General features: G+C 55.4%; 1 protein-coding gene across 5 annotated transcripts; it reads left to right on the forward strand.

Annotated features, from left to right (window-relative positions):
- Nucleotides 1-41: 41 nt before the first annotated feature.
- On the forward strand, nt 42-14767 carry ATG16L2 (autophagy related 16 like 2). 5 transcript variants are annotated; one of them, XM_060607685.3, is made up of 19 exons: nt 43-283; nt 368-607; nt 2443-2542; nt 3400-3502; nt 7334-7407; nt 7689-7940; nt 8078-8143; nt 8443-8556; nt 9899-9961; nt 10539-10647; nt 10994-11099; nt 11756-11826; nt 12105-12176; nt 12291-12411; nt 12718-12823; nt 13483-13632; nt 13869-13916; nt 14023-14124; nt 14496-14767. In XM_060607685.3, exons 2-19 carry the CDS (start codon nt 499-501, stop codon nt 14581-14583), a joined length of 1854 nt encoding a protein of 617 aa, XP_060463668.1. In that variant the 5' UTR covers nt 43-283; nt 368-498; the 3' UTR covers nt 14584-14767. The 5 variants fall into 5 exon arrangements, with proteins under 5 accessions (XP_060463671.1, XP_060463668.1, XP_060463667.1 ...); XM_060607684.3 differs by having other exon boundaries at nt 371-607; XM_060607686.3 differs by lacking the exon at nt 43-283 and having other exon boundaries at nt 495-607; nt 2421-2542.
- Nucleotides 14768-15135: the final 368 nt, after the last annotated feature.

Here is a 15135-nt window from a genome sequence, read left to right on the forward strand (position 1 = left end):
CAACTCGCCGTCACGCTGTGTGCGCCTCACGTCCGTGTCGCCTCTCCTCACAGATCTTGAGCACCTCGAGGGCAGGGTCCGAGTATGAGGGGTCTCTAGCTCAGAGGGCAGCTTGTCCAGGCGGGCCGTGGGCGATCTTCCGTTACTTCTGAACTCGGTCCAGGCGCGGAGGGGTTAATGACCCGGCCCGGGAGTGTGCCCACAGGCCTGGGGGAAGCCGCCCAGAGCCCGCGACTTCCATCACCGCATATTGCCGCGGACAGCAATGGGAGCCCCGACGTAGGTGAGGATTTTTGGTGCGATCCGGGTGGTGTAGACCCTGGTGGGGGCGGCTTCCCCCCATATTAGCGTTGCTTTCTCCCCCCAGCAGACGCTCTTAGTACAATCCGGGGATTCCCCGCCGCTGCCGCCCCCTGACGTCACGGAGTCCCCCGAGGCCCCGCCCCGGTTTCGCCTGCTTCCGCGGGAGGTGCGCGCGGTGCAGGCGCGGGAGCTGCCATGGAGGGGCCCGGCGCCCCCGGTGTCCCCTGGAAACGCCACATAGTGCGGCAGCTTCGGCAGCGGGACCGCACGCAAAAGGCACTCTTCCTGGAACTGGTGCCTGCCTGTGAGTGCGCCACGGGGGGCTTGGAAGATGGCAGTGGAGGGGATGGGGCTCCGGGCGCGGACGGAGTGTTGTCTGGCTCCTCGGGCTGTCACCCGTGTGCAGCAATGCCTTCTCGCCTCCAAAGCTTCGGCCCTGCCGGACCTTCGGTCCGTTACACCTCTGCCTGGCCAGCATTCCCGCGCTTCCCAGTCCAGGTTCTGCTTAGAGCCCCTTCCTGGACGGAGCTCCCTCCTGGTGCTCCTGCCCTCCTCTCTCCTCAGGGGGCGGCCTCTCCCCAGGCTGGGCTTCCTGGGCATGGCTTCGTTAGCGAGTGTGGGTGTTTTAGGGTCTCTATGCTTCTTCCCTTTCCCGTGCGGTCCCCAGGGTACAACCCAAGTCAATTCATTTGGTCCCTGTGGCCCAGTGAAAGAATTCCAGAGTAGCTGGAGATTCTAAACTCTGAATCTCTTAGGGAGGAAGCTCAGAGTCCCAGGCTTTGCCACTGACAAGTGATCCTGGCTCAGGTTTTTGGAGCACTTCTGTGCTTAGGCAACTGAAGCCTCTAGAGAGAACTGGCTGCTGGTGAACCCAAGAAGTCATACTCTCACAGGTGTTTCTGGGGCGCTGGTCAGGAGTGGGTATGGCAGTTCAAGCCAGGATGAACAGGTGTACATTTGTGTGAGTGCCTCTGGTCATTCAAGATTGTACGTCTGGGGTGGAAAGTCCAACCACTATTCCTCCAGCTCCATCACTGGTCCTAATTTTAGCTGCTGCTTAACCATCTCCCCCCGCTCCCCCAAACTGAATTTGCTGCTTTTGTCCTGGGTGATTTCCCTGCAGCCTTCTAGGCTGCTGGTCCTCTCCCTGAGGGACGTGAGGCCAGCCTCACTTCTCCACTGCTCTGATGGACAATGGAACCATCCAACTTGAGGGAAGAGCCTCCCCTCCCTCCCCATCCTCCAGCTGCAATTTGTGTGACTCTGGAGGGCTGAGATCAGACAGTGAAGCTCTAGTCTTCTCTGTGGTCTTGGGTGGGTTATATCCTTAAACCACCAATTTCTCACCCATAAATTAGGCAAACAGCATCTTTAGAGTTGCTGGGAAGTCAGTGCAGTGCCCTGGGGGCTGGGTTGGGGTTTTGTGTAAGAATTGGCCAGTGACCTAAGTTAAATGTGACAGGCAGGGGACTGGGTGAAGGAAATTTGCTGAGGAGCCAAACCTGGGATTACCACCCCCACCCTACCCTGAAACTGGTGAGAAAGAGGAAGTGAGTGTGGTGGGGGTAGAGGGAGACATTCCAGGGTCTGTAGCAAAAACTACCAAACTCAAGGAGGTCTGCTACATAATTGTTCAAGGACTTTCTCTTCTGGCCTGGAGGAAACTTACTTACCCCAACTGTGGGAAAGACAGGACTGTTTGTTAGTGTACAAAGTAAGAGGCCCTGGAGGGGAAGTAATTTACCAAAGGCCACTAGCAGGTGGAGCTTGGTGTGTTTCATCATTCTTTGGGGCAAAGCCTTGCTCTGGGGCAAGACTGAATCAATCTCTGGCCCCTTCCTTCCCTCAGGACCCTGAGTGGGCAGTGAGGCCAGCCATATACTTCCCCAGTGGTGGTTGTCTTTCTCTGTCCTCAGGAGAGTAGGTTTCCTGGGAGGGCCTGTGGGCAGATGCTGTAAGGAAGGTCTGCCAGGGCTGAAGGTCTGGTAGAGCTACACAGACACCCCTCAGGCAAAGGGCAGCGCCCAGACTGTCAGCACCTCCCTCATTCTGCATCTCTGGGTATGCAGACTCCAGGTATGCCTGGAGTCTGTTGCAAGTGTCTGTCTCTGTCCCAGGTTCACCCTCTTGCACCCCTAGATAACCGTCTCCTAGAGAAGGCTGAATTGTTGGCCCGGATCTCAGAGAAGCTGCAGCCAGAGCCAAATGATGCTACTCCTGCTACCCACCAGGGCCCCTGGTGAGTGTATGTGTATACCTGGTTATGATGAGCTGCCTGTGCCTGGGTCCTGCCCCCACTGCCTGTCCTGGGTTCATTCTCTCTGGCACCTCATTGGTCCTTAACTGCTACCCAGAGGAGGGAGGAAGTGGACTCTTGAGGCTTCTTCCAAGCCAGCTGCTTAGAATGGCCTTTCTCCACCACCCTGCTCAATCCAGCTCCGCATTTGTCTCATCTCTTCCCTTTCCACGCCCACACTCCTGCCTTTTCTCCTCTTCTCTTTTTGTCTTCTTACCCTTACCTGATGCAGACAGAAAGGGTCTTTGCTACATATTCCAAAGGGAGAGTAGGGTCTTGCTACATATTCTAAAGGGGGAATGAAGATGAGAACCAGGAATGGGCTGGGCCTCAGAGTTTGGAGGTGTTTTAAAAAAACTTTAAAAAAAAATATTTATTTACTCTTGAGGGAGAGAGACAGAGTGTGAACAGGGGAGGGACAGAGAAAGAGGGAGACACAGAATCCAAAGCAGGCTCCAGGCTTCGAGCTGTCAGCACAGAGCCTGATGCAGGGCTCGAACTCACGAATCACAAGATCATGAGCTGAGCTGAAGTTGTATGCTTACCTGACAGAGCCACCCAGGTGCCCCATGGGAGGTGCTTCTTGAGGAGGGTCCTGGCTAGGTAACCCAAGGCCTGGGGAAATCCCAGAGCAGAGGAGTCATGGGTAGTTCCAGTTTTTGGAGAGTTGCTCTTTCTTCTGCTGGCTTTCTGGCTTCCACCCTCTGCAGGTGAAAGTTCATGGCTTTGGTTTCAGGCTTTTTGTGTGCATCCTGTGGGTGAATGGAGGGACAATGAATGCCACTCTTATTGGTTGACAGGGAGGAGGAATCGGAGCCCGATTCAGACCAAGTCCCTTCACCAACCACTCTGAGGATGAAGTGGCAAGAGGAGGAGGAGGGGCTCCGGCTGGTCTGTGGTGAGGTAGGCTGGGCAGGGGTCTGAGAGAGAATGGGGTGGAGCCACAATCCAGGACTTTGGGTGGTCCAAGGGGTCCAGCAAACAAGGGACATTCTCCAACTCTGGTGCCAGAGTGCTCTCTAGTTTGGTTCTGGCAGCCCAGTTCGGGTCTTCAACAGCAGCTAGAGGATGTGAGGTAGAGCTCAGAGAGGAGTATGAGGAGTATGAGGCAAGGCCAGACGACCTCTGTTCCCCCTTCCAGACCGTCCTGCCTGCTCTGTTCACAGCTTGCCTCACCAACCCCAGGGTCTAGCACCTGCTGATGCACAGCAGGAGTTTGCAGACCAAATGAGTAAGGTGGTCCACCTCCACATGGCAGGGTGTGCTACCTCCACCTGACACTGCTGCCCCCACCCTATGGTGTCTCTTGTCTTCTGTTTCACCACACCATCCAGGTTTCCTCTCATTTCTGTAGCAGTTACTTCTAAGCTTCCTTCTTTGTCTCCTTCCCTCCTCCCTACAGATGTGGGTGTTCCTTGGAGGTAGGGTGGGTTCACTGACTCCTGTGGCCTCAAAGACTTTCTCTGTTTGCTTATTCCCAGACTTGTCTCTAGCCTGGCCTTCTCTCATGAGCTCCACAGTCTTTGTTCAGCTGGTCTTTGGACATCACATCTAAAATTAGACTCACCATATCCCCCATAATATATGGCCAGCAGCACATTGAGAGGTGACTCCTGCAGGCATTGGGCTAAAACATTATTTCAGCTATTCGTTTACAACTTTAGAGCAGGAAACAGGCTTAGAGAAGTGGAGTCAGGATTTGAACACCCTTCCACATGAATCCACCTTCTCTGATCCCCATCCATTCTTTCAACAAAGATTTATTGACAATAGTTATATTGTCACAGGCACAGGATAAGAACAAGACCCGGCCCCATGGAGCTTCCAGTACATTGGAGGAAACTGATAGGCCATAAACACATGCCCAGTTACAGCATGCCACATTACTTGCCCAACTAGTGTGGGAATGGAGCTAGGAACCCAGTGAGAGCCTCTCCCTCAGAGCCCTGTTGTAGTTGCAACTTGACATTTGTGGCACTTTCTGGGCTGTGAGATCCCCAAGGCCTTGGGACGCCTGTGGTTTGCTTCCACTGATCCCTGGGGTCTGTCTCCACAGTCCATGCTAATGAATATTTGTGAACTAAATGATGGATGAGGTAGCCCTCCCTCCCCAACTGGCAGTCACTGGGCTGCAAACTCAGGGGGGACCTCTGGTCTCTCCCAGCGCTCCATCGTCAGCTAGTCACCAGCTCATTGATCCTACCTTCAAATCCACCAAGTCTCTGTTGGCTTGGCCCAAGTACCCTCATCCTTTCCTGGATGATCTCTCCCTTGGCACGCCCATCCATTCTCTGCACAGCGCACAGAGTGATATATTTAATAATAAAAAGATCTCCCTTAAAAAAAGACAATACACACAAACATGCTCGTTGTAAACATTTCAAGAAAACAGAAGCCCATAGAATAAAGAAGTGAAACCCCCTTCACTATCTCTCCCATTGTCAGTTTGGTATATATCCTCTAGAACCCTTTAGCCTGCCTTCCCAGTGGAGTTCTCTAGCCCCCTGTTGCATTTCCTGCCACTCTCCAATCTCTGACCTTATGGTCCCCTTTGTCTGGGACACTTTCACAAATGTCTTGCCCTTAGCACTCTCTCCCTGGCACTTCCTCAGACTCACACCAGTGTGTGTTCCCACTGGATATGCCAGGGGATGGGGAGCGGCTTTTTCTGTAATTCTTAGTACTGTTTCACATATCACAACAAGCATTAATCATTATTTTAACTTTTTTGGGGAAGTAATTATAGATTCATGGGAAGTAGCAAAGACTGGCTACATCTTGTGTAACTATAGTACACACAATGAGGAAACTGATATTGGTATGAAATGTACATATATTTCTTTGTCATGTTGTTCCCTATGTGGATTTGTGCAAGATACAGCCTAATTTAATGACCACAAAGATCTCTGTCTTGCTATCCTTTTTGAGTTTTTCACAACTCAACCCTCTCCCCCAACCATCCCTAGCCTGTCAACCACTAATCTGTTTTCCATCTGTATTATTTGGATTTTGAAAAGCATCCCCAAAATATTGAATAACAAAGCATTAATGAAAGTAAAATGACAGGTGAGGAAGCAGAAGTGGAGGTCAGACTGCTCAGTGCTGAAAGGAATTACAAACGTTAGAAATTGGGCCAGCTAGGAAAGTAGGCACATGCAGGACCACTCATTTAGGAAGATGTGTCAGTGCAGGTGAGTAGCACTAACCTTGTTCTTCAATTCATCCCTCACCAGGCCCATGTGAGAAAGAACACAGGAACAGGTTAGCAACCAGGGCCCCAGCCTCAGTTATTTCCTATGTTCCTCGTGTCACCTAGTAGGAACTGCTCCGCCTGAGGTCCGTCTTTCCCACTGACCCCTCAGCTCTAAAAAGTGGAACTTGAGCTGGGCGCCTGGGTGGCTCAGTTGGTTGAGCATCTGACTTCTGCTCAGGTCATGATCTCATGATTTGTGAGGTTGAGCCCCACATCAGGCTCACTGCTGTCAGCACAGAGCCTACTTTGGATCCTCTGTCTGCCCCCCCCCCCGCCCCTCCCCCACTCATTCTCTCTCTCTCTCTCTCTCTCTCTCTCTTTCTCTCTTTCTCTCTTTCTCTCTCTCTCTCTCTTTCTCTCTCTGTCTCTCTCTCAAATACATATTTAAGGGGCACCTGGGTGGCTCAGTCGGTTAAGCGTCCAACTTTGGCTCAGGTCATGATCTTGCAATTTGTGGGTTTGAGCCCTGCGTTGGGCTCTGTGTTGACAGCTCAGAGCGTGGAGCCTGCTTCAGATTCTGTGTCTCCCTCTCTCTCTGCTTCTGTCTCTCTCTCTCTCTCAAAAATAAATAAATATTAAAAAAATAAATATTAAAAAAAAAGTGGGACTTGAGCTTTGTCTGTGGCTTTCCAGCTCTTGCTTGAAGGACTGTTTTGAATGAGGCAGGGGTATGGATGAGGTAACCCTCACCCCCACTCTTGGGCTGGGGGCAGCTCCAGCATTCAGTCTGGGCTCCGTGCTCCCAGAGTCTATTCTTGTTCTTGCCTTTGTGCCTCTGCTTAGGGCTCCTTGTTGCTCTCAGGGATCTATGTTGGGTAGGTCAGGGGTTAGAGAAGTGGGAAACAGAGCCCACATCCCTGGAGCCTTTTCTGTAGATCTGTCCTGTACTTGGAGCATAATGTTAGGTGGCCTGGGTTCACCCATCAGCTCTGCCGCTTAGCTGTGTAATTTTGTCAAGATCCTAAACCTCTCTGCGCCAATGTCCTCTTCTGTAATATGGGGAAAGTGGCAGGACCTGGTGTGGTTATGGTGATTAAGAGAGTTAATACATATATAGTACTCAGAACAAGGCATGACACACGTGCCATATAAACGTTTACTATTACCTGAAATATTACTCCTAATATTACCCTGTGAGGTAAGCACTATCATTCCCATTTTACAGGTGAGGAAACAGTAGGTTCAGAGAGGTTAAATGACTACCCCGGGGTCACACAGAAAATAAGTGGCACTGCCAGGACTGAAACTCAGGTGAAACTCCAGAGCCTAAAGGCCCTTCCATTGTTCCACAAAAGCAGTAGGGCGTTCCTGTGCAGGATCCTAAACGTATCTGAGCCTCTGCTTTCTTTTCAGTTAGGGGGCGGGTGGGTAGAGTAGCAGAGTCTGTCCCATCAGCCTCCACTGGGGGAGGTGCTGGGGGCACGTTGGGAGCCCTGCAGAGGCGCCCACGCCCACCCAACTGCGGGCCCGACCACCCCCAGATGGCCTACCAGGTGGTGGAGAAGAGGGCAGCCCTGGGCGCCCTGGAGTCGACGCTGGAGGAGCGGCAGAGCAGGTGAGGCGCCGCCAGGGCGAGGGGGACCGCGCCCATCTCTGGGTGGCTCGGGGCCATCTCTGCCCGGGGACGGGGTGACCCTGCGTGTCTCCAGTACGGCCCGAGGGCTTTCCCCACGTATTGGGCTCTGCGGCCCCGAAGGGCAGGCCTGAGTGGGAGACGTGATTGGAGTCTTGGCTTTGCTCCCAGCCTGACCGCGTGACATGGGCAAGTCCGTCCGCCTCTGAGACCCGCTCCCACTGGGCGATGACGGAGAGTCTCTCCCTTACCCCCTCCTCCAGGCTGGCGGCTCTGGAGGCCCGCGTGGCGCAGCTGCAGGAGGCGCGGGCGCAGCAGACCCGGCACCTGGACGTGCAGCGGGCGCTGAACGTAGCGCAGCGGGCGGCGTACGAGGGGCTCCGCGCGCAAGCCGGGCTCCAGGAGGCGGCCCTGCGTAGGCACGAGGAGGAGGCACGTGACCTGCTGGAGTGGCTCGTGCAGCGCAAGGCGCGCGCTGCCGCCGAGCGCAACCTGCGCAATGAGCGCCACGAGAGGTGAGCGCGCCGGGCCCCGCCCCTCGGAGACTCGAGCGTCGTGCTCCTTTGGGGGCGGGCATGGTCCGAGCTTCACTGCCCCGCCTCGTGGCGCGTCAGGGCGGGATCCGGCTCTCGGGACGCTTTTCTTCCCGCAGGGCCAAGCAGGCGCGGATGTCCCTGGAGCTAAAGAAGGCTGCCAAGCGGACAGTGAGCATCAGCGAGTAAGAGTCGGGGTGCGCCAGGTCCTGCCCGCCGAGGGTTTGCAGCCCGCTCTTCCCCTCGTGCTCTAAAGCGCTCTTTTCTCTGACTTCTGCCTGCAATTCTACCCTGTCCCCCACGTGTCCGCAAGAGGCTCCCACCTAGACTGAGCGCACAGGACACGTGCAGACTCGTGTGGTCTGAGAAGCCCAAACGCCTGCCCGCACAGACTGCTTTCAGTGTTGGGCGCCGGGGCGGGGCGGGGGGCGGGTCAGGGAGGGGCTGGTCCCTTGGCCTTACTGAGTTTCACCCCCTCTCCCAGGAGTCCAAAGACTGTAGGTGATGGGATCAGAGAGATGGCTGAGACTGTGACCCTGGCTGCTGAGCCCCTATCCCTGGAGACTGAGGCTGGTGAGAAGTGGAAGAGGCCCTTCAGGTGAGGACTGTCCCAGAGCTCTGAGCCGGGCCCCACTCTGGAGTCTCTTCTAGGGCCTTGGGGCACCTCTTGGGCTGAGAGGGGCTTGGGGAGACGCCGCAGTACAGGTCACACCTCCCAGGACGGGTCTGACCTCCAGTGCTTGGAGTCTCTTAGGATCATTGCGGCCTTAGGGACTCCAGCGCCTCTTTCTCTCCTTCTCAGGACTAGAGCTCTGGGGGTGGGGTGTCAGGTTGCTGAAAGGGTGTCACCAGGAGGGAGCCTGTGGGGAAGGCCCAGGACTCAGCTGTCACAGGCGTGTGTGTAGGCATAGGTGTATAAGCACATGTACTCACATGGACGTGAGAGCACATGTGTGTACACACCTGGGGGAGCATATTGGAGTACGTGTGAACATGTGAGCATGTATAGGTGTGAGCTCACGTGGACTGCTGAAGCCCACAGATTGGGGCTTCAGTCCGTGAGGGCCCCTCCCCTCAGTCTCCCCCATTTGTCTCCATTTATCTGTCATTGAAACTGCCTCCCCACCCCCCCCCCCCCTCCCCCCCGCACCCATCCTTGCTCCATTCCCCAGCCTGAAGGCTTCTCTTTCAGCCCTTCCTTGCAGATCACTGGTGTCCATGCCTGGGGGCAGTGAAAGAACTTTGGGGAGGAGCTTGAAATGCTGGTCCTGAAAGTTCTTGGCAGCCTTTGTGGGCCAAGTCATCCCAGGACACACCCTCTTCTGGGCATTATTTTTAATGTTTGTTTGTTTTTAATTTTTGAGAGAGAGCGGGCACTAGCAGGGGAGGGGCAAAAAGAGAGAAGGAGCCAGAGGATCAAGAGCAGGCTCTGTGTTGACAGCAGTGAGCCCCTGTGGGGCTCGAACTCACAAACTGTGAGATCATGACCTGAGGCGAAGTCAGATGCTCAACGGAGTGAGCCACCCAGGTGCCCCTCTTGTGGGCATTTTTGAGGTCACTCAGCAAGCTTAGGTTTTACCACCCCCGGTAGTTCCAGCCTTGTGGTATCCCAGCCTCAGGGTACCTTCACCCTTTCCCCCGTAGGCCCCAGCTCAGCCTTCCCAGAACTTTTTGTGGGGGGGGGCATTTGGGTGGTGAGGCAGTTCTTACCATCATGGTGGAAACTTTGGGAGACTTCATTGCCACATCCCTCCCTGACCCCACCTTCCTGGGACTGCTCCGGGTCATCGTATTCTCCTGGTCTCGGAGGAACCAAGTTCTTGTCCCAGGCTCGAGTGGCTGTGAGCCTCAGGGTCCCCAGCAGAGTGCAGGGATGAATGGCTGCTGTCTGCACACTCACTGGCCAGTCCCTTAGCATATCTCTTTCGATTCTACCCCAGGTCTGCCTCCGCCACCTCCTTGACGCTCTCCCGCTGTGTGGATGTGGTGAAGGGGCTTCTGGAGTAAGTGTGTGTGTGTGTGTGTGTGTGTGTGTGTGTGTGTGAGTGAGTGAAGGGGTTGGGCCCCTTAGAGGCCTGTGTCAGGCTTCTGGCGTCCAGGCTTGGTCTGTGTATGTGCCTCAGTCTGTCTGTCCGTGTGTTGTCCAGCTGTCTGTGTGAGTCTCTGCTGCCTCTCCCTGAGCTCATTCCAGGCCTTGCCTGGCTGTCCTCCACGCTTTGTCCCTCATCCGTGGTCCATGGACCAAGATCTGTAGTCTGAGCCTGGATGGGAACTATCACTCAGGAAAAGGCTCAGATGTGTCAGGACTTGTTCTGAGTTCCAGAGCCAAGTGGTAGCAAGGCTAAGACTGAAACCCCAGCCCTGAGGTTCCTCTGCATCCATCAACTCTACTCTCTGCCCTTCTCATTTCCACACTGACCCCTGGGGTCAGAGACTGCGTTGGGAACAAGCTCGCTGCACCTCTGGGCCATGTTTTGCCACCATTCGTGTTTGCTTCCTATTGCTGTTGCCTCAGGAGTATGAGGCTCCCGTGTCAGAAGGCCTTGCCAAATGCCTTCCTGACACCTGCCCCCCACCCAGTTTCAAGAAGAGGAGAGGCCACTCTGTTGGAGGAGCTCCTGAACAGCGATACCAGAGCATCCCTGTATGCGTGGCCGTCCAGCCTCCTACCCAGGTTCAGGATGTGCTGGTAAGGGAGGAGCTGGGCCACATGCACGGGGTGCTGACATAGAGAGTGTAGGTTCCAGGGGTCATCCAGGGAGGCCAGGGAAGCAAGGCTGGGCACCTCACCAGGAGCACAAGCTTTCTTCCCCCAGCCTGTAGTAGAAGTCTCTCAGCATTTTATAATGGGGCATGGACTGGAGAGGGAGAGCAGGAGGCCAGGCAGGGGAGTATGAGGATGTGTAGCGGGAGGCTGCTGCAGGGCTGATGAGACCCGATGTGTGCGTGTGTGCGTGTGAGAGGGACCCTGTGAGCCTGTGCCAAGAGGTACGTAGGGTGAGGACCAGGGCCACCACTGTCTCTTTTTCCCATAGAATGCCCACCTCTCCGAGGTCAATGCTGTTTGTTTTGGCCCCAATAGCAGCCTCCTGGCCACTGGAGGGGCTGACCGCTTCATCCATCTCTGGAACGTTGTGGGAGGTGAGGGTTCCTCCCCTGTGGGCCAACCTAGTGCTTTCTCTCCAGACCCCACCCTCAACTTGCTCCTTGGTGGGCAAAGGTCTTGGATCTGTTTGTGTTTCCTCACATGTAACATTCTTAAGAGCAGTGGCCAAATGGCCCCTTGGCAAAAGTTCTGGGCCAAGCCTCCCAGCTCTTGGGGTCCAGGCCTGCAGGATGGGGAGGGCTGAGCTCAGATGGTCCCTATTTGGGGAGGTGGGGGGTCCCTTATCCTTAGGTCCTGTAGGGGCCCTTGAGGAGCCGGTCCCTGGGGCCCACCAGTGGCCTCCTCTTCTGGTATCACTTGAGCTCTTAGAACTCAGGAGATGAGTGTTGGCTGTTTACCCTGTGCTTGTAGAGGCGGGTGTGTTGAGGAGTCACAGTTAGCTCCTGGAGACTTCCTAGAGAAAGTCTTGGCCCTGGCTTGCCGTGTGACCTAGGGACAGTCCCTTGTCTGTGGTCCTCTGTAGCCCTGCTGTTCCCTGGAGCCCCCTGCTGGTAATTTGGGGGAGATGCAGTCTCCAGCCCAGGTCCCCAGAGTTTTGTTCTCTAACTTGGGAGAGACTGATCTTCCCAGCTCCTCCCTTTTCATGAGGTTAGTGACCCCACTTCACCTGTCCTTTTCCCGGTCCCCCTAGGTCGTCTGGAGGCCAACCAGACCCTTGAAGGAGCTGGTGGCAGCATCACCAGCGTGGACTTTGACCCTTCGGTGAGGGACCTTTGCCTCAGTGGCATGGAATGCCTGTTGTGTGTGCCCCCCTGCCCATCTCCACACTGAGCAGGTGGGGGCTCTGGGACATAAGGGAACATCATGGATGTCCCAGAACCAGTCCTGGCTGCTACACAAATCTTCCCTGGGCCTGGAAGCTACTCTGCCTGCCTGGGTGACCTGGGCTGTGGGAAGCTCTGAGGCTATCTGGCTTGAGGGATTTTACTTCTGTCAGGGCCCAAGTTCAGGGCCTTTCCCTTCCCCTTCCATCTCTCCAGGGCTCCCAGATATTGGCAGCTACTTACAATCAGGCTGCCCAGCTCTGGAAGGTCGGGGAGGCACAGTCCAAGGTAAGGCGTGACTGAGGAAGCAACCTGGGGTTCAGGGGTCATACCTTGGACCCCGGGGGAGGTGTTATGGAGTCTTGGCCATCCCCTTGATCCATACCTGGGATGTGGGGGCAGGAGACACTGTCTGGACACACAGACAAGGTGACGGCTGCCAAATTCAAGCTAACAAGGCACCAGGCGGTGACTGGGAGCCGAGACCGGACAGTGAAGGAGTGGGACCTCGGCCGCGCCTACTGTGAGGTCCAGCCCTTTCCTCTCCCTCCCTACCTGCTGGCACCCCCAGGCCGGGTCAAGAATACTTCAGCCTTTCTCTGGGAGTGGCTCCAAGATTCACGGGCATTTGGGGTGAAACCTCCCAAGGCCTGTCCTTCTCTATCGCCCATCAGTGCTTTTTTTTCTGCCTGGTTTCTTGGTGACTTCAGGCTTTGGGCTGGGAAGCAGAGGATCTGGGTTCTAATTTGGGGAGGATACTACCTCTCTGGGGCTTCTGGGCTTCCAACAACCCTTTTCTGAGGCTAGGGCTCTAATCCTTGGTCCCCAGGCTCCAGGACCATCAATGTCCTTTCGTACTGTAATGATGTGGTGTGTGGGGACCATGTAATCATTAGTGGCCACAATGACCAGAAGATCCGGTTCTGGGACAGCAGGTGATGGGCATGGGCTGTGGGTGGTCGAGGCATGGGACAGGCATCTTGTGTTCTCTTTCCTTTCTTTGGACATGGAGCCATGGAGGCTGTGGTGGCCTGTCTGTGCTGGGTTTGGCCCCTTGAAAGCTCCACTGCCCCTGGGGACCTGTGCCACCGTTTTAGTGGCTCTTGGTCCGACTGCTGGACTCTGCCTGGGCCTTGCCAACCAAGCCCCCTTTCCACTTAGTTACCGCTTTTTAATCAAAGGGAACAAAAGTTTTCGTTGTTTTTTAAATCTGAGAGCTCAACACTGGGCTTGGATGGTTTATAAAAGCCAGTGCTGGAGCCAGTGCCAGGCATGCCTGAAGCTCCTCCTTCCTGGTGTATGGTGACTGCCGCGTGAACCCCCTTGCTCTCTTTCACACAATTAAAGGCAACTCTCATGGTTTTCCCTCCAGTACTTATTTTAGTGACCCAGGGGTTTCGAGGCCCCCAGCTTTGAGTCAAAGGCTGCCTAAGATTTTGTTGGAGGGGCTGGCTGCAGTGGGAGAAGGGAGATTAGTCAGTGTCAGCCCTGGCCCCCAGTGATATGACAATGGGGCACTTCTGGACTCTGTTAACCTGCAAGGAGTGGCCTGGGTGGGCTGCTTCTCATCCATGCTTTTGTCTTTGCTCCTTAGGGGCCCCTGCTGCACCCAGGTCATTCCTGTGCAGGGTCGGGTCACCTCCCTGAACCTCAGCCATGACCAGTTGCATCTGCTTAGCTGTTCCCGAGATAACACACTTAAGGTCATTGACCTTCGTGTCAGCAATATCCGCCAAGTATTCAGGTACCTGCCTCGTGCCCATGGACACTGTGGCTTGGGCTGGGGCAGCTGGGTCTCTCAGCCCTTGTTAAGGGTCCTTCTGGACCTGTCAGCGGGGGACCCTTCCTGGAGGGCCTTCTGGACCAGGGCCCGCTGAGGTGCCCAAGCCCTTGATGGACAGAGGAAGCTCTTGAAGCTCCTGGCCAAGGGCAGGGATTGGCAGCCACATTCGTTCTAACCCTGATCTTGTCTGTCTTTAGGGCTGATGGCTTCAAGTGCGGTTCTGACTGGACCAAAGCCGTGTTCAGGTATGTCTGTGAGAGCACATGCCTGTGCCAGAGTGTGCCCCATCTGATCACGTCTGTCAGTGTCTGTGTCATTACCTCTGATCATCTCTTGCTTGTTCTGCTGCAGTCCAGATAGAAGCTACGCACTGGCAGGTTCCTGGGATGGAGCCCTTTATGTCTGGGATGTGGACACTGGGAAGCTGGAGGGCAGTCTACGGGGACCCCACTGGTGAGCATAGCTACCACCTGCCCAGGGCCAGTGCCATCCTGGCCCCACTGCTGCTAAGCCAGTGACAGGTTCTGACATGTTTGGGACCCTGGAGGCCCTAGTCCTTGTCCCACACTTTCCACCCCCCAGAGCCCTTCTTGTTCACAAGGTGCTTTCCCATGTGCACGTGGGTCCATCTTCACCACAGCCCCGTGAGCCCACTTTATAGGTGAGGCAGCAGGCTCGGAGGGAGCCTCAAGCTGCCAGCATCCCATAATGAGGAGTGGAGCCCAGCCTGCAGGCCTGGCTCCTGATGCCTCCCTGAAGCCTGCCTCCCCTCTCCTCCCCTCCCCTCCCCTCCCCTCCCCTCCCCTCTCCTCTCCTCTCCTCAGCACTGCTGTCAACGCTGTGGCCTGGTGCTACTCTGGGAGCCACGTGGTGAGCGTGGACCAGGCCAGGAAGGTTGTGCTCTGGCACTAGTGCCATGACTCCTGCCTGGGCTGGAGCTCTAGTCTAAAGCCCGAAGCCAGAGGACAGCTTCCTGCTGCTCACAGGGCTCCAGAACCAGTGGGGGTGGGGATAGGGTGGAGGTGGCGGTGGCCTTAGGGCATTTAGTGGTGAATAAGGCCTGGCAGGACCTGGCCTGTCTGTTGAAAAACAAAGTGTGTGTTTGGGGGGGGGGGGGGGTGTGGGGGGGGAGGCGGGTTAGTTTTGTTTGTTTGTTTGTTTGTTTGAAATCTCTGACTTCTTTCGCTGACAAAAGTGAAAAAAAATTGCATCTAAACTGGTGTCTGCTTGCCTTTTTGCAGCATTCAGGTAGCAGAGAGATCTTTGGGCTGGTGGCTCCAGGACACCTGTGCTTGGCTCCCTTTCCTCCTCCTGCACAGAGCTGGGGCAGAGCCAGTCTGGCCTCAGTGCTGTTCATGTCTGAGGAGAAGGCATGAAGAAAGGCTCAGAGGCGACAAAGGGCAGTGGCTCTTGGAGCCATGGAAATTTCACCCTTGGTCCAGGCTGGTCCAGAGGCCAAGCCAA

The sequence above is a fragment of the Panthera onca genome, chromosome D1, assembly GCF_046562875.1.
Source record: "Panthera onca isolate mPanOnc1 chromosome D1, mPanOnc1 haplotype 2, whole genome shotgun sequence".
In the NCBI taxonomy this organism is placed as follows: Eukaryota; Metazoa; Chordata; class Mammalia; order Carnivora; family Felidae; genus Panthera; species Panthera onca.

What these genes read in the sequence shown, in the direction of transcription:
- ATG16L2 (XM_060607685.3), top strand. Translation starts at nt 499, where the DNA reads ATGGAGGGGCCCGGCGCCCCCGGTGTCCCCTGGAAACGCCACATAGTG. An exon ending in AATATCCGCCAAGTATTCAG is followed by an intron (nt 13,633 to 13,868) that starts GTACCTGCCTCG and finishes GTCTGTCTTTAG; the next exon opens with GGCTGATGGCTTCAAGTGCG. An exon ending in TGGACCAAAGCCGTGTTCAG is followed by an intron (nt 13,917 to 14,022) that starts GTATGTCTGTGA and finishes GTTCTGCTGCAG; the next exon opens with TCCAGATAGAAGCTACGCAC.